This window comes from Monopterus albus, unplaced genomic scaffold, assembly GCF_001952655.1.
Source record: "Monopterus albus unplaced genomic scaffold, M_albus_1.0 scaffold65.1, whole genome shotgun sequence".
Taxonomy (NCBI): Eukaryota; Metazoa; Chordata; class Actinopteri; order Synbranchiformes; family Synbranchidae; genus Monopterus; species Monopterus albus.
In genome coordinates this window covers 2873267-2895646 of record NW_018127945.1, presented here as the reverse complement: position 1 = coordinate 2895646, position 22380 = coordinate 2873267, and the positions used below count along the sequence as shown (strand labels likewise).

Sequence of the window (22380 nt, the reverse complement as noted above, 5' to 3'; positions counted from 1 at the left end):
CCCTTAGCAAAGGGCCCTGGACCCCATACTCCCGGAGCACCCCCCACAGGGCGCTGCGAGGGACACGGTCGAATGCCTTCTCCAGATCCACGAAACACATGTGGACTAGTTGGGCAAACTCCCATGAACCCTCTGCCACCCTGAAGAGGGCATAGAGCTGGTCCAGTGTTCCACGGCCAGGACAAAAACCGCATTGTTCCTCCTGAATCCGAGGTTCGACTATCGGTCGAATTCTCCTCTCCAGTACCCTGGCATAGACTTTCCCGGGGAGGCTGAGGAGTGTGACCCCCCTATAGTTGGAACACCCCCTCCGGTCCCCCTTCTTGAAAAGAGGGACCACCACCCCGGTCTGCCAGTCCAGAGGCACCGCCATGCGATGCTGCAGACGCGTGTCAACCAAGACAGCCCCACAACATCCAGAGACTTAAGGTACTCAGGGCAGATCTCATCCACCCCGGTGCCTTGCCACCCTTGGACACGTGGACTGCCGGCACTGAGATTCGAACCTTCAACCTTCTGGTTGGGAAACAACTGCTCTACCACCACCCCGCAGTGGTGCGGTGGTAGAAAGAAACTAAAAATAGAAAAGTAGAAACTAAAATAGAATAAAAGTAGAATAAATAGAATATGGAAACTGAATTCAATTTTCTCCGTGTCCAGAGATCGGGTCGTCGGGGCCCTTGCTTTCGACTGCTGGCTGATCCACTGTGCACCAGCCCCTTATGGATCCTCCTGCGGGTGTTGGGCCCACAGGAGGACATCCCCACGTCGCTCGTTCAGGCTAAGCCCAGCTGGGCCCCGTGGCCTGGCCACCAGGCGCTCGCTTTCGAGCCCTAACCCCGGGCCTGGCTCCAGGGTGGGGCCCTGGCTGCGCCATGCCGGGCGACGTCACGGTCCTTGATTTTTTTTTCTATTCATAAAGGGCTTTTGAACTAAATTCAGGCCACCAGGACAGGCAAAGTAGATCAAACCATTGTGCACCCTCCTCTTCTTGAGCTCTGGGGGCGACAGTGGTGTTGTGGATAGAGCAGTTGTCTCCTAACCAGAAGGCTGAAGATTCAAATCTCAGTGCCTGCAGTCCACATGTCAAAATGTCCTTGGGTAAGACACTGAACCCCCCAAATTGCCCATGATGGCGGCGTGTATGCACATAGCAGCTCAGGGTCCCTTAGCTCCAAACAAAATATCTTTGTACGTGTTAAAATAAAGCTTCTTCTTCTCTTACTGTTATTAGACATTGTCGGCTTCACTGACTTACCACAGTTGCTCTTGTCAGTGTGCACCTACATATGACTGACAGTTCATCTCTGTGGCAAAATGACATGGCATTATGAATGGTGCCCCAACAAGAGCTTATTTCCTTTTCATATGATGTGTGTCTCCTCCTGTATCTGTGCAGGAGCAGCTCCTGGGCCTCGATGTTCAGCGTCATCCCGACCATCTGCTTTGGTTTCCAAGTGAGTACAGCTATTTCAGATGTATTTATGTAGAACTCTTTGAGACCTGGTTAACATGTGTTTGCAACATCAAGCTGTGGTAAGGCCTGACGTGCAGTTGTTTGTTTGTTTGTGAGGTCAAATATGTATAGATGGGGGGGGGAGGGGGGGGGGTGTTGTGGTTGTGCAAATTACAAATACATGCATGTGAATGTATTAAAAAGCCGAACATAGTTCTCTCACACAGGCTATCTATCCAGGCAGACAGTTTGGTTTTACAGTAAAGATTTGAGGTGTTTTTCTGAAATTTCTCTCTCACCCAATAATAGTGGACATAAATGACATTCTTCTGTGGTGGTCAAAACAATGGGAAATTAAATTTGAAAAATCCCCACAGCGACATCTGTTTCCTGAAATCTGTGTTACTGGAAATTCATATTACAGCAGATTCTGTGCTGGCTTCTGTGCTGTGCATGCCACAGAGCAGGGGAATCATTAATAGGCAAATAGCAAGTTAAAAATTCTTAGCATTAGTTAAGACCAGGGTTAGTTTGAAACACACTACTTTGTATATGTTATCTGACCACCTCTGAAGGCAGCAGTGTTCATAGGTGTTTTGTCTGGCTTCTCATCATAGAGAAGTTCAAGATGTGGTAACTGTTCAAATGAGAACAACAGCCCACATCTTGGAACTATTTCTGAAGTAACACAAGGCTTAAATGAAAATTATTTATTCTTTGTCTTTAGTAATTGAACTGTTTTCCATTATAACTTCAATTTTCCATGTCATGTTAAAATCAGATCACAACACAGAAAAGAAAGTAGTGTATTGCATTTCAGAGTTCTCCAGCAGAGGGTAGCATAGACCTCCAGAAACTAAATGCAAAGCCTTGTCTATTTTTCCTGGGGAAGTGACACCATGGATGTATTATAGGGCCTGGATTCCGGATTCAAATATGATACCTAGTCACTTGAATGATAGTTGCTCGCGTGGCACATGATGAACCAGAAAAGTTTTCTAGCCCACACATTCTCCCTCAGCCCATAGACTAAAGCATCACAAAAATCATACTCACTGTTTTAGACTCTTTACAAATTTCAAACCTCCATGGATTAAAAATCTATAATAGAGTAAAAACCAAGCGTGCTTGCAGTTGGAGGTGTCCTGTCAACAGTTTTACAGACACCTTTTATCATTGCATTCTAGGGGGAAATAGTTTTTGGTCCACAGAGGAATTTTTTGTTGCTTTACCACAAGTGGCTACTGGGAAAAATTGTCAGCAAGACTGAGTGGCGGTGCCGTATCCAGCTCTCTTAATAGAGCGATGGGTGAGCTTTTTCTTTTGAAGAAGAGGCGTCATCAGTATCAACATCAATATCAGTTGTAGCATTAACGTTACATATTGCACATGGATAGATAACAATAACTACACTGTGATGATGTCGCAGTGTACTTTTGGACAGGGCGAGCTTAGCAGGTTTCTTGTTTCTGTCTGCTAGCTCTACTTTGTATTTAGAGTGCAAACATGAAAGTATCAGTCTTCTCATCTCAGCAGGGAAGCTATTAAGTGTGTTTCCCAAAATGTCAGACTATTCATTTAATCACACTTGCTGTAGCTTTTTACCACTGGCTACACTCAATAAGGTCAGTGTAGCTTGGGGTCAGAGTTTGAGCTTTCGACTCTCATCCTGTGTGATGATGTGTATTTGTTCCTCTGGAAAATCTAAACCTTACTGTGAACAGTTTTCAGTGGAATTACTTTCTTCAGAAGAACCTGCCCCAGCGACGTCTGTGTAAGACAGACTGCTGTTGTATTTTTAAATGTAATTTTACAATGCTGTGAGCACCAAAAATTTAAATTCCTCCACTGTATTGGAGTGAAAACTTTAATATGAAAAAACCTAGACAAATACCAAGCCTGCCTGCATGGTGAGACCCACTAGAGGTAATGATATAATGACTTTTGGAATTTGGCTCACGCTTCTACATATTTCTTTGTTGGTATTAACGGCAGACCTTTTAAGTGATATAGTGTTTTCTTATTTTTTCAGGAAGGTGTGTTTACCCTTAGGGTGAGTGATTGCAGTGCCAAAGGTTGACAAGGGGGTTGATGAGATCCTGAAAAGAGTGGAAGGGAAGACAGTCCAGAGGAATAGAGATTTAAAACCAGACAATGGCAGCTGAGATCAGGTGGGGACAAGAGTCTATATCTGGACCTCTGATGCTTACCTCACCCTGTGGTGCCACTCAGAGCTCATAGCCTTCCTTTAATCACACTGGCAGAGTGATCAGAGAAATGCCCTGTGGATCTTCACCCTACACTGTGTGCACTCTATTGTTTAGTGGATCTGGGTTTTGTTTGAATCTGGAATAAAAAAACGCAACTGCTGAAATCACCTTGAGGAGTACCTAATTAAGTTGGCTGCTGTGGTCATCAAAATCTTCACTTTCTGCACTGATTTCACATTTTTAGATTTTTCAGTTGACTTTCTTGTCTGTGTGATTACTTCAGTGCCATGAGGCATCTATTGCCATCTACAGCAGCATGGAGAACCAGCAGCTCTCTCACTGGGTCCTCATCTCTGTGGCCTCCATGATTTTCTGTCTTGTCATCTACTCCCTCACAGGTCTGACATGATTCTGCTCTCTCGCTCTTCTACACATCCAGATCTCTCTCCAAACATTTCTAGTACAATGCCAGCTCCAGAGGAAACCTCAGGAAGGAATACAAAGAATGGTGTTTAGGTGGTTTGACTTTGGTGATTTTCTGATGCTTCCTCTGGTGCCATAGGCAGGTTGGAGTTTTCACTTTATTTGGTCAAGTATCTCAATATCCATCATATGGATTGTCACAAAATTTTGTACCAACATTCATTGTTCCCAAATGATGTATTGTAATGACTCTTGTGATATCAAGTTTTCCTTTAGTTTCATCATGAAGTTGATATTGTTTTGAGTAAAATGTCTTGACAACTTTAGAATGTGCTGTCATGAAATTTGATTCAAACATCAAGTTCTCCTCAAGAGGAGATGGAATAACTTTGTTACCTACAGAACTAATGACATTCCTCAGCCTCAGTTGTAGCTACTTTGTATTTAATTTCCAGAAGGCAGCATGCTAACACTCTTAAGATAAAATTGGGAACACACTAGCATGCTGATGTCAGCATTTAGCTCAAACCAAAGCACACTATCATATCACAGCTATGATAATTATGAATTTCTGACTTGAAACATTTGGTTTTGAAATCAGATTTTTTTTCCTGACAGCTCTAATATATTTGACTTAGCACTTCATAATACTGTACAGAAGTGGATGAACATCAAGCAAATGGACATTTCACATCAGCCAAAGTTCATCGTTCAATGTAATTAAACCCACATTCAGTGGATATAGTCTTCCATGGTTTGTTCAGAGTATTTTTAACTTGCACAGCAAACTCTGCATTCACACAGCTGTCCTTATTTGTACTGAGTGAATGCTTTCAAGTCATTGAATTAGGAACATTTCCCATCCATGTGACATGACATGAACCTAACATAAGTACAGCCTCACACAGCAGCTAGCATGCTGTAGACTTTTTACCTTATTTCCTTCAAATACTGAAAATGCCAGATGTACCATTTGGTGTAGCCAGTGGTTGTTGCTGGATTAGGATTAAGAAAACACTGCCCCTCTTTTTCTGTCGCAGGGGTTTATGGGTACCTGACATTTGGAAAGGATGTGAAGGCTGACATTTTGATGTCATATGCCAGCGATGACATTCTGATGCTCATTGCCAGGCTGCTGTTCGGAGTCTCCATCATCACTGTCTATCCCATCATCCTGCTGTTGGGCAGGTCAGAGCCCTACAGCTGAATTTTGTTAAAGACTCATTCATCTTGTTGGCTGTTTCAGTGAAATTACATTATCTAAGGTCATCTGAAAAGTTAAGATTACATTTAAATAACATTTCCCACCTTATAGGTCTTTATAATAAATCTTACCTGATATGAACACTTTGAATTTGAAACATTTTGAATAAGATTGTCAAAAACTAGCTCACAGTTCAGACAAAATAAGAGAGAACACATGATTTGAATCAAAAGTAAAAATAAAGTAAATGGATAACTCAATCAAAACTGTGTAGAGGTCAGTGATATCAGTAATGAAAGTAAAGGCAAAGATGAGTGAAGAATGCTGTGTGCTGAAATCAAAACCAACAAAAGCAGGTGAATCCTGACCAAGTGAATCTCCTCACATTGATGACTGTTAGGCTGGTTACTTCATGAAAGGAGAACAGAGACCAAGCCAACCAGCCAGGTAGACCAGGAAAACTGGCCATACTGATTGATTAAATGCTCTCATTTCTGAACATCAGATCAGTGATCCAGGACCCCCTGCTGAGTTGGTGGCAGAGGCGTTACGGCGTGGTTACAGTGGAGTTTGAAAGCCGCAGCCGCTACACACTGACAGTCTTGTGGATTGCAGTGACGCTGCTCATTGCCATCTTTGTGCCAGACATCAGCAGGGTCATCAGTGTCATTGGAGGGATCAGTGCCTTTTTTATCTTTATCTTCCCAGGTAACACTCTGGTTATAGATTCATATTTGGTCAGATGTGTTGCAACCCTCAATCCCTGTGTTTGTGTTTTAACAGGACTCTGTCTGGTGTTTGCCATGCAGTGTGAGCCAGTGTCCTGTAAAACCAGGTGAGGAAAACCTCATTTAAATGTTAATGTCTGGATGATGACCCAAAGAAATACTCAACAGACAATGAATGAATGTAGTTAGTAAAATCATTTGGACTGTCTGAGTGGGTGTTTGTCAGTATGTTCACCCTATGACAAATCCTCAAAATGTCATGTTTTTGAGGTGTTAAGTTTTTGTCAGAACAAAAACATAACACCTCAAAAACTTAATACCTAAAGTTTGTTTTTGCCTGATGATGTCTTCCTGCCACTCCAACCCCTCATTTGCCCAATGCTTTGGACCAGTTCACGATATTATAAATATTGTATAATATTATGAATAAGCCAATGATTTTTAAAAAATCCTTGCCTTCAATGTACAGTAGGAGCCCCCACCCCCAGCCCCAAGCCAAAATCTTTACCGTTAGGTGACCAATCCTCCACCCACACACTGTACATATACTATATATATTTTTGCAGACAGACATCTGCCCTCGTTAAAATTTGTGCTTGTGCTCAACAAAGCTTATGTGCACATCGCTGTGACATGTAATGAGCACATTTTGGTTTTCCTGAGGTTGGACCCTTGCTATTTTACTACTTATTGATACAAGCTTTGGTCTAGTGTGGCCCTCAGGTCAAATTTGTTTTAACTTTTATTTGAATGACCCCAAGACCTGTTCTCTATTACCACCCTGACTTAATATTTCTAGCCTAAGAACAGCAAAGGCTTTCAAAAGTTTTGCACTTTAGTTAGTGCATCTTGTACTGTTACAACAGGAGCTACATGACAATTTATCATTCTCTTTGAGGAAGGGATGGATGTGCCAGATCTCTATATAATCTGTCCAGGAGTATTTCTGATATTCTACTCAAAGCCACAAATCTGAACCTTCTGGTGGTGCTAGGGAAAATCTGAGTAGTATCAATCAGTAGGATTCACCCTCTGGGAACCATGAATGTCTGTACCAAATTTCACAACAGTCTGTCTAATAGCTTTTGGGAAGAATAAATCAAATCAAATCAAATCAAATGTTTCAGTCTGGACCAAAGTGGTGGGCTGACCGACAGATGCAGCTATCACTTGGGCCATGCTGCAATTGAAACTTACTCATTGTCTTAGTGAGGGTGCTACATTCAAATTCAGAACTGCTATCCCATCAGGATGCATTTCTGGTGATGAGTGGTGTAATGGATGCCTGCATAATTTGCTGCAGATTACATTAATATTTGTCAATTCTACCTGAACCTGTCTAGAGTCGTCCTCACAGCCTGGGGAGTGGTGACCCTCATCTGCGGAACCTTCATCTTTGGCCAGAGCACCACCATTGCTGTCATGCAGCTCCTCAGAAAGATTTGACTCTTACACTTCCCTCACAGATCCAGGTGTTTTTACTGAAACAGTGTGAGTACATCTGAACTTGTACTCCTCCCATACCCTACCCTAAAGAGCCTCTGGTGAATTATTTCCATTATAGATTATCTCTTAGATTATCTGGTAGCAGGCAGCTGGTGAGTGTGTGGGTGCTGGTAAAGAGGAGGTGGTTCTGGAGACAGCAGTTATTGCAAAGGTGCCCGCATGCCTCTCACAAATTTTGGAACAGACAGGTCAAAGGCCACAGTTCATTCAGAAGGGCTGCGAAATAGTGACTACTGGTGAGATTAGCCAATTGTACAGTGATGGTGGCTGGACAGCTGAGTGGGCCTGGCTTTCAGATGAAGCTGCCTAAGTGAGCCTATGTTGCTTTTACTGATTAGCAACCACTGTGACTGCAGGTGACACCTATGGGGTTATGCCACCGCTGTTTAGCAATTAGCTAAAGTGCAAAGCTATTGGAAGTGGAACATATACAGCAGTATTTACCAATTATTTTTTTTACATTAGTAATCTGTCCAGCCACCACCATAAGCTACAGGTCATACCAGACAAAGTACACTCCTGAGTGTACTGAACATTTTGTATCTTATGGTAAATGGACTGTATTTATATAGCGCTTTTTCTCACAGTGTGTTGCACTGGCCAAAGCGCTTTACAGGAGATCATACACCATTCACCCATTCACACACCGATGACGACAGGCCGCCACACTAGTCAAGCCACCGGGAGCAATTCAGGGTTCAGTGTCTTGCTCAGGGACACTTAGGCATGCGGGGAGACCGGGAGTCGAACCACCAACTTGCTGGTTAGGCGACGACTGCCCTACCTCGTGAGCCACAGCCATCTTATGAATGTATCCTTTTATTGGTAAGCAAAATAAGGGGCTATACAGTATCTTCTACATAGACTTCCTTGGTGCACTGGATCATACAGTGGAAAGTTTTTTTGATATAATTAGCAAATACTAGTGGAGCTAGATGAACATCTGTAAAGTAGGTCAGCAGTTATTTTCTGTTCATCAGGTGAAACGGCCTAATGATTGCTCAAGCCACAGAGCATTTATTGTTTGTTTGGCTGAGGGTTGAAGAGTTGAAAGTAGTATGAAGTGTATGTTAGGTCACTTATAAAGGTGCTATAAAGTTAGGGCTAGTGTCACCTGTCACATGGGACCTAAAGATGTATAACAGCATACCCACTATGTGGCCTAGTAATAGGTCAGAGCATAATTTAACATTCATACTGTGCTTTTATAGGAATTCTCACCCAACCTTTGGCATTTAGCTAAATGTGCGTCTGTTTGGTGTTTAAGTTTACATGTAGTAGGTGAACTAAAACACCAGTGGTCATGCAGCTTTTGTATTTAAACCTTTGTCTTTACTCATCAAAAATGGCTTGGATAATGGACACAACACTGCACATTTTTTAGAAACAAATTTAGGGTTTCAGCAAACTGCATTGTGATTGACCAGATGTGTTCCGGACAGAAACTTCATTTACAGTATGAATGAATTTAATCACAGACCTTTCAGCATGAATTAAGCAGTTATGAATCATGTGCCATTTAAAATCAAAGCCAAAAAGCAGTTTTAAGTTTTACAGTTTTATTGAATTGCATCACTCTACATAATATAGAATTTCAACCAGATATTCTTTAAAGACCAAATATAATACTTGCATCCCTGCAATAAGTCTCTATACTTAAGAAGAGAAAGCTGTTTTACTAAAACATACATTAAGAATTAATATTTCATTAAAAGTGAATGTTAATGTATACCATGTTTCTAGTCATATATTTTACATAATAGATTTTAGTCTCTGTCTGCTTCATAGGAATACTAGAAAAGAAAGAAGGTAAGAAATGCACAAAACCCATTGAAGAGTAGCATGGCCTAATACTACAGCAAAGAAGTTACTGGACATTCAGTTTACATGCACTCAATTGAAGGATAGAAAAGAACACAGCCATAGAAGGGAAGAGTTACTGCCTTGATCTTGGTCAATTTGGCAAATGCCAGATTGGCTCGGTATTATGTGACAACACTTCTTGAGATAAACTGGGTGACGTGTCCTCTCCACCGCTTCCCTACAGCTACATAAAGTGATGCTGCCAACAGGAGGCCTAACCATTTCATACTCTGCTGTTAAGGCTTTTCATGTTAGCAGAAAACATTCAGAGGCCTATCTCACTACAATTCAGTGGCATAACTCTTTCATTATATGACAAAGCACAGGTTGCACTGAGGAGTAGGAGAATAGAAAAGAGCAGGTTGCACAGTCTGAGGGACATTCAGGAATGTATGAGCAGGAAACAGTACTGGCATTTCTGACAGTTCACTCACTGTCTACCTCATATACACAATCCAACCAAGCCGGGCACAATGTACAGGAAAGAAACCCTTGATTAGAGCATGTGGGCTGCATTCAGTTGGGCACATACTGAGAACTGTAAAACTATGGCTATCAGTACAGTAAAATCACTGACATGTAAACATCAATCCATGCAATATGGCTTTATATTTCTATACAGCAGCCCCTTCTTAAACACATTCAAGAGCTTTTAGTGGCACAAGAGTGCAAGTAGTTTTACTTTTTAACAAGTGAAAGGTTAAAGGTGCACTGTGGAGTTTTCTTGTAAACAAACCAAACTAGTGTTTAATATTCAGTATTTCTCACTCTGTTATTAGCTTAGCTGCAGTTTAAGATTTAGGATAGGTTTAAAGTTGTTTTGTCTGGAACAATACCACATGGCCTCTAGGGATGCAAATGTCAAGCAATTACTTGAATCCATAGTTGGCCACATTAACAATAAATAACTGGCTAATCAAACAATTTATCAAATACATTTTCCATAATAAACTCATGTTTTATTTACTGATGTGATCTATGTTTGTTGTAAAATCTGAGCAAATTGGGATTTAAAAGAACAGATTAAATAAACACCAAGTTACTTGAGTTACAAATTAACCAACGGAAACTACTGCCTTCTTTCTAAATTGCAGAGCTTCCACTCATGCTTGTCGCTATTCATCAATTGGCCTATTTCACAATGATGTCAGGTAGTAAATAGTGCCTTACATTCTGGGATTTTTTTAGGGGCTTGCTAGCAAAATGACAGCAGTAAGACAGAGAATACGATGTACATTTTGTATAAGGGATATCCCTATTAATGACATTTCACTGATAACACATCATCATCTACTAGCATAACTGTTAAGCTGTTGTTTTTGTGTGGTACGTAGCTGTGATGGTATTCAATTGACAACAAGTAATGCTTGTATAACCACACATTAACTAAGTCATCTGTGAAAAGTGGCCATTTAAACTTAATTTAACAGCCTCTAATGCAGTTGGTTGGTTAAACTTTTATTCATTCAGGAAATCTCAATGAGATCAAAATATCTTGTAACACTAATACCCTGTATTAACATTACAGTTGTGAAATTGCTACTACCTATGCACCATATGTGCAGCTTAATGGTTAGATTAGCTAGTAGATGATGTAGCATTAGTAAGGTTTCCAACTTCCAGAAATGGAAATAAGCAAGCCCCAGGGGGTTTAGGAAAACATTTCAGTCATTAGTGCAAGCACATTTTAGATTACAGATGGAATCTTCTAAATAAAAGAACAATTAATGATTGAAAATGTATCTATACAGGGCAAATGAACTATGGAACACAGCCTCTGGAGATGCCTGGCAGACAAAGAACTTTAACAGTTCTCCTTCTCCCTGTGTCCTCCCGCTCCTTTTGTGATTTTCTCCAGATACATGCTGCTTAATGTCATAAATTCCTCTGTGACTCATTGAGAAAGCCTGGTAATAGACAGTGCAGTACTCCTTATACACATTGTCATTCACACATTCCAGCCATTTCTATTCATTTTCCCATTCCCTTCTGTATTCTTGCAACCTTTCCCTTGTTTTTTGCCAGTGGACTAGGATGATGGGCCACCATTTTTAAAATCCTGTGCCACCTCTCATGTGTATTGCAGCAACAATGACAACGCTTGTCATTGGTCCTGAGTCATGACCAGTGAGAAGTGCCTTTTCTGTCTGGGTAGTGGATGTTCCACTGTGGAACAGGACAAAGGTTGCAAAAATACAGAATAGAATGGGAAAATGAATAGAAATGGCTGGAATGTGTGAATGACAATGTGTACAAGGAGTACTGCACTGTCTGCTACCAGGCTTTCTCAGTAAGTCACAGAGAAATTTGTGAAATTACACAGCATGTATTTGGAGAAAATCACAAAAGGAGCGGGAGGACACAGGGACAGGGAGAACTATTAAAGTTCTTTGTCTGCCAAGCATCTCCAGTCTTTCATAGTTCAGTTGCCCTAAATAGATAATTCCAATAATTCATAGCTCTTTTAATTAAAAGATTGCATCTGTAATCTAAAATGTTTTTGCACTAATAATTGAAATGTTTTCATAAATCCCCCAAGCGTCCCTTATTTCCATTTCAGGAAGGCAACCCTAATAGCACCATTGTTGGTCAAAAACACAACAGTGATGGTGAGATGAAGACTCACTTTGGTGTTGAGGCTTCCCAGCCGATAGTTTCACCAAAAGGCTCATTTCATGAAGCTTCGTTTCTGAAATGCTTGTACTGTCTTGTTTTGGGGTATTCTTGATATGTTTTTCAGAGATCCTTACAGTGTCTGTTGTTTAGTCTCTACTACTGTTGATATACAGGGTTTTTCCCATTGTGGAATTAATTGTGGGAGTAATATTCCAGTTCTTGATTTCTCTCAAGCGCTATGTTTTGTCTTGTCTTTTAGGTATTTTTGATTTGCTTCTCGGAGGTCCCTATGGTGTTCATTGTTCTTGTGGTGTTTTGTTGTTTGCTCTCTATTACTGCTGGAACACTGGAATTTCCCCATTGTGGGATCAATAAAGTCTTACCTTACCTTACCTTAGGAGCTCATTATTACTACATCTAGAGGACTCATTTTGTATAGCAAACAGACCCTGACATATCACAAGCTCCATGCTGTACCACATAATCATAATCATATTATGAAAATAGAGCATCTAGTAATGTTGCAGTCTTCACTGATAGCTGTCAGTGATGTTGTTAGTTTTGTTTACAATAAAATGCTTATTTGACCTACTGTATGTGCTTGTGTAACTGATGAGGGTATTTGTTAGTGATTTTTATTTAGAAATAATAGTCTGCCCAAAATGTTCACAAACAGGTCATTCTCTTTGTCTGTAGCTCCATTTGATAACAGATGCTGTCTGATAAGTGTCATATAGGCCTGCTGATAGGAACAGAGGGAACCATCTATGTGAACAGGCCTTTACTCAATCCACTTGAAGCACAAAGCAAATCATTCATGAAATTCTGGCAAAGCAAGGCCCCATTTGTCATTGGTCACAGGACAGTTAGGTTAATGGCACAAGCTTCGAAGTGAGGCTTCATTTGGAAACGCCCCCTCTGCTCAACACAAGCTTCAACACTTAGGTGTCACACATAACATCACTACCACAGAGTACCTTTAACACAAATACAGAGATTAATGGAGACATTTCACAGATAACGCAGCAACACTTTTGCAAACCTACTGTAATATGTATTTCGGTGACAGTGTATGTAATAATACTCAACATTTCCCCATTCCACCAATTCCTGCCCTGCTCAGTGCAGTCCAGTACTCTAAAAGAAGGTAACGGTGCTAGAACAACATTAGCATCAGTGTAGCTGGATTCCCACTCACTGTTACCACAGTACTACTAGATGACAGACTGGCTATCATTCATAGATGAAAAGAGAGAAAACAGGCCCAGCAGTGAGGTGAACGGTACAATGGCATCTTTGAAAATATAGCTCTATAAAGAAGATGTGATTTATCAGCAAATATGTAACTCTCTTATTATATTCTTATATATTTGTATTATTTTGCTGCTTAAGGTGCCTTAGATTTTGTGTTACTTATTGATCTACTTTATATTTCATTTGTATTTTGTGGCATTCATGTGGACGGCAAAGTAAGAATTTCATTGTACTGGGAAACACGTTTCCTAACTGTGCATATGACAAATAAACACTTTGAATTTGACTTTGAACTAGGTAAACATTAATACTATATTTATCTAAAGTGTCTCAACATACTCACTGACCTCTTCTATACCATACAGTATCTTTAAGTTACAGTAGTCACTCATTTTTACATTGTGCTTTCTGAGTGAGAGTATGATTGTTTTACTGTGATGGGCTTGTAATTGTGTTAATGGTACTGAGGTTAGGTAAGGTGTCTGGGTGATTTTGACCTGAATCTGATCTCCATTCACCCTGTGGTGAATGGGTGAGATCTGGACCAAACAGCAACAAAGATCGGGTGCAGGTGCAGAGGTGGGTCAGATCAAATCAGTTGAGAACATGGGAGCAGACAAAAACGTTGCAAAAATTAGAAAATACTTCAGGTATTCAGTTAGGATTATATACTGTAGAGTAACTGTATTGGGCAAAAAATTGGAAAGGTGTAGGTTTCAATCTACTTGCATGTGTATGGCTTGTGGAAAGAAACAGAGGCAAAAAAATACACACTGCACAAAAGGAGATGAATATAGACCTCAATCATCTGTTGAAAAGCAGAATGTACTGTCATACGTCATGTCACAATAATATGCCCAGCAGGGTTTTGTGAGGATCGTTTGGCCTCATTTTAGAAAGGCTAGCTGATCAGACCCATCCTGCAGTGGATTCTCAATACTAGTGGGATGCAGGTTATAGAGGAATTTTTATAATGTCCTTCTGTTGAGTTATACGTAGGTTGCAAGGCCTTTTTCCCTATTGTGTTTTTTTTTTTGCACTTAGTGTTGGGGTCAATAGTATACAATATACACTAACCGGACACTTTAGTAGGTACACCTGTACAATTGTATGCAATTCAGTACAACACTTCCACCTTAATATCTGTGTTTATGGAGCTCAAAATGTTTCAGTTTTTGGTGAAATGGTCATAAATGTATGAATTAAGTTATATGCTTATTATTGAAGTCATAGTTAAAGGTGGTGTTATATTGGACTACATTATATTCAGAGGTGTTCCTAATATTCTGAGCCTCTCATATATGTAGCTGGGGAGGACAAAAATATAGAGACACATATACATGATCACTGTGTATTAGACATTGATGCTGAGGTGGTTGATCTGTCAGTTACAGTATGCCAAGTGATGGGAAGTTCTATTCCAAAGTCAAGGTTATTCTTCTAGTATTATTTTGATAACTGAACAAGGCTGGTGTATAAATACTGAATGCAATTTGTCAAACAGTCTTTGTGTCAATAATGCAACATGGGCCTGGTGTGTAATCTGATGCCAAGAGGTCTACACTGACAAACCACTAGTGGGCATTTTACTACTTACTGGGAGTTTACATCCCATCAAAAAAGGAACAGTCATGTTCTGAAAACCCTTCAACTCTTCTCTAGCATGTGGTGATGTTTAAGGCTTTAAAGTCAACGTCATTCAGATGAGTGTTTCTGATGGTAGATATTCTGATTCAAACAAACTGTTAAGAGAAGCTGCAGAGCCTATCAAGCTACTGTCACTTCCACTGAGGAAATATTTCTACCATAGCACTAAAAGATGTCAATAAATACAAATATAATGATCATACACCACATTTCATTATGTACAATCTCCACTAGAGTTACACAACTAATATAAGATACCAATTGCCAGCTCAGACAAGGAATACACAAAAACAAGGCAAAAATAAAACAAAATAAAGCTGCCTTTTTCTCTCTACTCTCAAGGTACTGTAGCAGCAGACCCTCGTGTAAGTCAGAAACGATCCTCTGTCAGCACAGCGTTCTATTCACCTCACCTCTTAGATGATCTTGATGTCAGTGCAAATTAATGTTAACCCCAAAGTGTTAAATGAAATAAAAGCTACATGAAGAAATAAGAATACATGTTTCTCTATGTGTCAGCATGTACATGCCTAAATCATTTACTGATAAAATCATGTCCGGCTTCACAGACATTTAGGTTTGGGGTTTTAATGCTAAACATGCTAAATAAGTTCATAGGCTACCATCGTAGACATTAATCCCACAGCAGCCATTGTGAAGAACAAGGGGTATAGAAACTTGTTAATCACACACACACACACACACACACACACACACACACACAAAAATAGTGTGAAAAAATAGAGGTTCACGCGTTATGCCAATGTATGAGGGGCCCTTTAGGAAATAGGCTGTTGTGCACATGCCTGTCAAATACTCGCACATATGCATGTAAAACATTCTTAAATATGAAACGCACATACTTGTATATATGTATATGAAATACACAGTACTGTTGTCATGTAAAACATTCTTACATACATTAAACACTGTCACAGATAATTTGTGTGCATACATACAAATGAACATACACACAACCTGTGAAACATTTTTACAGATACATGTGAGACACACACACACAATCACAATTGAGAGGCACTTGAAATCATGCATATAAATACTGTACCTTTGTGAGACTGAAATATTTTTGCGATATGTGCTTCATGTAATGTATGAGCGTAAGTATTTCAGTTACATTCGCAAGAAAAAGTAATGGCTTTGTTTGCAATTTCCTGGTTTTCTGCATAAATTGGTCATAAAATGTAGTCTGATCTTTACCAAAGTCTCAAATATCAACAAACAATATTTCTATGCTGATAAAACACAAACAGTCATGATCTTTCATGTCTAATTAACACACCCTTTAAACATAAAGTGATGGTGGAAAAAGTAATGGCAACATAAGGCTTCTGATGTCACTAAATGCCAACTAGTCAGGTATAAACCTGGAGTCCAATCAATAAAGCGAAATTGGAACAGTGGACAATTGGAGTTAGACACACTGTCTATTAATGGAGACTATCTGTTACTGTGGCTACTCTCCATATAGCATAAGATAGCACTCAGTCACTTCAATAATGATGAAAATTCAATAAAAATTGTTCACCTGGTTCACATAAGCCAAAAGGTTTTCTATCTTCTGGGTCTGATTCTGGCTTGTGTGGCCCACTGTACATAAACTTTAGTGCTTCCCCCGCTTCGCCAACTTGCGTGCTCCATCTTGGAACATAAACTTACACTGGTCACTGGAGAAAACTGGCTCGCTACCGAAGCACACTGTATTCATCAAAGGAAAAGTGGAATATGTTCTCATGATTATGACAAAAGATCCTGGTATCCAGCACCCAATCTACAATCTAGTCCTTCCAATTATAGCAAAATGCCTTCCAGATATACCGAGATTTACTTTCTCACACACATAACTGAAAAATGTTTCTATTGATGTATACCTCAACATCCTCATCTCTGCTACCTCCATCTCTGTCTCTTGTCTTTTCTTCACTGCTACAGTCTCTAACCCATACAGCATAGCTGGTCTCACTACCGTCTTGTGCACCTTTCTCCGCCCACTCCAACCCACCTGCACTTGCCTCTTCACCTCTTTCCTACACTCCCCATCGCAGTGGACTGTTGACCCCAAATTTCTATTGATGTATATATACAGTACCACTAAAAATATTTAGATCTCGTAAATGTGCAGTTGTTTATATACTTGATTTCAAGTGCCTCTCAGGTGTGATTGTTTCACATATAAATATACTAATGTGTGAGTATTTCATATGTACACACATGTGCACACTGAAATTAGATTTGGAAAGGTAGCGTCATACATTCATGGACTACACATTAGCAGACATTTAAAACTTAAGGTTCAACCTTGGTTTTCTGATAGCATAAGTGTGCATGGGAGCGTATCAAGCTAAAGCTTGAAAGACAACTTTCTACCTTTGATGCTCTCTATTGGTGTACTGAAGCAGTAGTAAAACTCTTCATAAAATTTTGTTATTTTTCAATAAATTAATTCAAGGTGTCATATGTTGTATCTTATGACCGCCAGCTAGTAAGCTAGCTAACCTTCAGACTAAATCTGAGCATTCGGTTTTCCTGAGATTGCAAGCTACTGTAATTTGACAGCTAGGTCTGTCGATAGTGTTCATTTAATCAACATGTTGACGTGAATTCAGAATGGCTGATATAAGAATAATGTCCCAACTGTTCAGCTACAAAACATAAAAATGTAATTATTTTAACACTGCATATGAGAGCAAAAGAACAGCTACTATGAAAGCTTCATAGACAAGCCAATCTGGTGAGACAGGTGAAAAAGGCTGTATTCCCACTACCCAAAAACTGTAACTGCTACATGAAAAACTCAACCCTGGGGTCCATGCTACATGACAAACTCCACCTTACAGTGGGTCAAAGCTACTTGAAACATGAACATGAAACAATCCAAAATCTTGAGCCTGCAAACTACCATGGTGAGATGCAAATTCTTTGTAGCAATATCATATTATATAATGCACTGTTTGTTCAATGTTCACTGCAGTTGACACCATTCTTTTACACTGTGTAAACATGTACTTACAAAAAGAGTTGAGGAATGTGAGGGTTGAAAGAGGAGAGAAGGGGTGGGGGTGGAGGATGAGAGTGCTTGAAATGCAGGGAGGGAAAAGGAAGTGGGAAGCATCCAGGAATCTTGGTGTGTAGTTGAATATCTTCAAACTCAGTCCCTGTTCACGCTGCACCAGGCGGCTACAAATAGAGAGAGGTAGTAGAGGTTAGAGAATGAATGAGACTGAAAACAAAAGGAGCCCCAGAGGAAAGCACAGACAGAAAGACGTGAGATAGAATGAGAAGAAATAGATTGAATGGAGATGAGGAGAAATTGACAAGGCAGAGAAAGAAAGAAAACTGTGCGAGGGTGGAGAAAGAGAAGAACAGAGGGCAAGTGGATAAAGAATGAGAAAGATAAAAATACAAGTGCCCATCTGCTAGACATCACCTCAAGTCACTGACTAGTGTGAGGTCTATACCTCAGAGCAGCTTCATGTTAGTATGCAGCCAGCTTCAGTGACAAACAATAAAAACACTTTCTCAGGATTTGGTTTGCTTTGTATTTGCTCTGCACTAGTGGATCATTTCCTTACTTTCTACAGACTAAATTCAATTCTGGTTTGTTATATACTTTTTTATTCAGTACTAAACAGTTTCATGGTTTATCAGCTACAGTTTTGATAATTGGTTAATAATTTGTTTTATAAAGAAATATTTTAACTTCTCAAATGTAAGGATTTGCTTTTTTTCTCTGTTTTATATCTTTACCATATTTGGACCATTAGATAAACAGGCTACTTTAGGATATGCTCTCTGGCTGAGAATGCTAGTTTCTGATATTAGACAAACCAAAAAATGAATAGATTATTTGAAAATAAAAATAAAAATCAGCAGATTGTGTGCTCCACTCAAATTAGAAGACACACAATAGCAAGATTAAAGTGAACAAAAAAAAACCATATGGCCCAAATTGTGTGCATAAGAGGCTGAGATATCAGATTCACACCATCATCACAACCCAGTTTGACCAAATGCTGCTTTGGAACAGGGTTTAGAACTGAGTGTACGCAATTCACCACAGTCTTCTATGCAACACCAGTTGTTGGTAGTAATGTACCTAGCTTGGTTTTATGACTAACAACAATGAAGAGACATGAAAAAAAAGTCTGTGGCACGTTGGGCTCACAGTAAATATGATTCACATCAGACACTATGAAGCACAGCGTTAGCTCAGGCATTGAAGTTGCAGTGGTATCAGCTAGACTGCATCAATGTCTGACATCGCTGGCTTACAGATGCATCATGCATTTGCTACAAGTTGTCATCCAGTCATATTCATACACATATTTTTTGGGGGACTTACTAAACTGTATCTTTTAATCTGCCAATTCTCCAGTGCCAACGCTGAATTCTGCACACCTCCCTCCACCACTCATCTATCTCCCCATGTCACTGAAGCTGTAGTATTATCTTGCTAAGCTCACGTTCATACTTTTGTATCTGTTCCTGTGTCCTAAGTGTTGAGGGATTAGCTCTCTCAACAGGATCCTTTTCACTCTCCATGAATCCCAAACCCTACACTTCCCATAATGCAAATCTCTGCTGGGAAAATGACCATGTGTGGTAAACTCAGACTCACACAGACTTTGACAAAGTTTGTTCCAGTGACTGATGATAAAAGTAAAGTTCACCTGCAGCACTTATTTTATTCTTTAGTATTTTACCACTGACCTGGCACGGCTACTGAGGACACGGCCTCTGGCTGGCACAGTGTATCCACCTTCACATGCTGAAAGGCTTTGTTGGGGGGTGACTGGAGGTGCCTGGAATCAGAGGGAGAAGATGAGAGAGCACACGCACAGCTACAGACTTTAATGTGTGTGCATGTGTGCGTGCATCTGTAGCCATTCATAAATGCATGCATGCACATGTAGCCTCAAATCACTTAGCACGGCCCTTAGCCTTTACTGTAAGAGCTGAAATATTAATGGCAGTGAGACCCTGTGTGCAGTGGAGCAGAAACTCAGATTGGCAGACAGCTACATCAGCAGCCTCTCCTCATGGCCTGTGCATCACAGAATCATGGCGACCTGCTGCAACTCGAATGCGTCTGTAACTCTGGACCAAGCCAGTGGCTGAGGAATGTTAATTAAATGTGGATGGAGGAACTGCAATCACCAATCAATGAAACAACAGCAGGATGCTCAGTTCCAAAAAACCTTCAGAGGTGCCAGTGTGCTGACTCAAAGGCATTTTCAGAAACAAAATGAATGTCCTCCGTGCTGAATAATTAATGTAATACCTTTACCAAGGTTGAGCACTGGTAATGTTACATTAAGAACCATTTGTCAGCAATCACATATGTTTCATTCTGCCAACTGCATTGGCTCGTTTTAATATCACAGCAGGACAGCTACTGTAAATACATTTTTTATGCTTGTCCACACAAGTCAGAGAGGATGACAAAACTCTTAACACTGACATAAGTGACAAATATTAGCAAGAATTTTAGTTAGATAATTAGTTTTAAATTTGAAATAGTCTTTCTGAAGAGTGTGTTAAGCCAAGTGTGATTGAAAACTCACCGCTTCCACTCCTCTTCTCCATCCCAGAACTCATAGACGACGAAGGACAAACCATCTGGCAGACGCACAGCAGTCACACTAGAGCAGAGACAGAGAAGAATGGGAATGAGAGGATAATAGAGAAGAGAAGGTGGAGCATGTAGGGTAAGGAGGTGAAAGTCATGACAATGACAAGCAGATCATAGAGGAAGGAGGGATGTGAAGGGACATATACAGTAGATTGATAGTATATATGATGGCAGAAGAGGAAAGAGTTTAAAAAGAAAAGTGGAACAGTAAACAAAAAGAGATAACAGGTGCAATGGACACATCAGTCACATGTACACATTAAAGACACAATGTTTAAATGTGAGATACTTGGACAAGAGATAATAGTGGGTGGTGAATTATTTCCCAGGTCTGCACAATATTGATGTCACAACACTTAACACCAAGGTAAGGGCATAGACATTACAAACCGCCATAAAAATGAAACTTGCAGTTATATAGTGGAGCAATGTGTGAAGAGTTCAGTGCAAATGAAGGGTATTAGATGTTTCTGAGCAATTCCTGAGGATGCACTTTGCTGTAGTGAACAAGAGTTCCACATCATCTCTAAACTACACAAATATGTATGTTGAGGTGTGGGTTCACCACGGTGCTGAAAGCAATTCACAGGAGGTCTGAGACCACTTTAAGGGCTGCAGGGGTCAACTGGAACCACATTCATGCTGCAGTGATCTTGGCACTACATGTACTTAAAGAGAAGGTGTTATTCTGCTAGAAATGTCAAAGAGACAAAGAATGAACAATCCAAAAAAGACTGCAGGCCATCACCAGCAATATTTAGGTTTAAGGTTGCATTAAAATATTGCCTTATCTCTAAGCAGTAGCTTTGCTGCTGACTGTACTTTTTATGTCATGCTGGCAACTACATGTCATAATGGAAACAGTCCAGTCATGTCCTGTCAGTCATAAATAATCCAATTATGTTGAAGATACTGTATGTCCACTGTAGTGTTACTTGTTGCTGTATGTACCGCCATAGCCCCAGTTTGTGCCTCTCGTGCATTACCATTCACTTTGAGTCACAGTATTGGATTCTCTGAAGAAAGACAGTAGTTCCTAAAAAGAAGAAAAAAACTGCAATTTTGCAATCCTTACCTCTGTTCTAATGGTAATGCCACAATCCATAATGACCCTTACAGTCAGCTGGATGAAAGATATTATGATGACGCTTGTATGGAATAAAAACCTTTTTTCAAGTTGGGTCTCTTTCCAATCCAAGTAGCCAGAGACGACAGCTATCAATTCTAGTTGCCATCTTTGTTTGGATTAGGAAACCTTTTTCCATCCAGATGGTCATAAGGGTCTCTGAGAATTCAGCATTTTAAGTGTTGTTTAATAACCATTTGGGCCTTTCAGATACTGGTGTATTTAAATATTGTTTAGAAACCATGATGCTTAGCTCTATAACTCGAATGTAATGTAATACAATTTATAATAAATGTAAGTACACCCTGTGCAATATCAATAAAAGTTTTACGGAATCAAATTTGTACTGTGTTACAATTGTATTATTTTTAATTAGAAGTATTAGGGTATTGCCAGAGAACATTCTCCATGCAACGGAAGTCAGTTAATCTTCTTCTTTTTTCAGCTGTTTCCGTTGGGGGTCGCCACAGCGAATCATCTGTTTCCACCTAACTCTGTCCTCAGCATCCTCTACTCTCACCCCAGTTAACTTCATGTCCTCTTTTAGCACATCCATATATCTCCTCTTTGGCCTTCCTCTTGACCTCTTGCCTGGCAGCTCCATCTCCAACATCCTTCTACCAATATAACCACTATCCCTCCTCTGCACATGTCCAAACCATCTCAATCTGGCCTCTCTGACCTTGTCCCCAAAACA

The 22380-nt window shown here is 40.1% G+C and overlaps 2 protein-coding genes across 3 annotated transcripts in view; one reads left to right on the top strand and one right to left on the bottom strand.

The window, feature by feature from the left end:
- The window catches only part of slc38a8a (solute carrier family 38 member 8a), a 14273-nt gene extending 6257 nt beyond the window's left edge, over positions 1–8016 (top strand). Inside the window, exons 5-12 of the mRNA XM_020604422.1 lie at positions 86–100; positions 787–800; positions 1403–1457; positions 3950–4064; positions 5130–5277; positions 5799–6001; positions 6077–6128; positions 7365–8016. Coding sequence (XP_020460078.1) covers positions 86–100; positions 787–800; positions 1403–1457; positions 3950–4064; positions 5130–5277; positions 5799–6001; positions 6077–6128; positions 7365–7467 — 705 coding nt within the window. The 3' untranslated portion in view covers positions 7468–8016. The remainder of the gene's footprint in view (positions 1–85; positions 101–786; positions 801–1402; positions 1458–3949; positions 4065–5129; positions 5278–5798; positions 6002–6076; positions 6129–7364) is intronic.
- Positions 8017–14518: 6502 nt separating this feature from the next.
- Positions 14519–22380, bottom strand: part of necab2 (N-terminal EF-hand calcium binding protein 2) — a 199233-nt gene continuing 191371 nt past the window's right edge. For both annotated transcript variants that reach the window (XM_020604323.1, XM_020604322.1), the window contains 3 exons: positions 20490–20567; positions 19636–19727; positions 14519–18102 (listed from right to left, as the gene is read on the bottom strand). In XM_020604323.1, the coding sequence (XP_020459979.1) occupies positions 18074–18102; positions 19636–19727; positions 20490–20567 (199 nt within the window). In that variant the 3' untranslated portion in view covers positions 14519–18073. The remainder of the gene's footprint in view (positions 18103–19635; positions 19728–20489; positions 20568–22380) is intronic.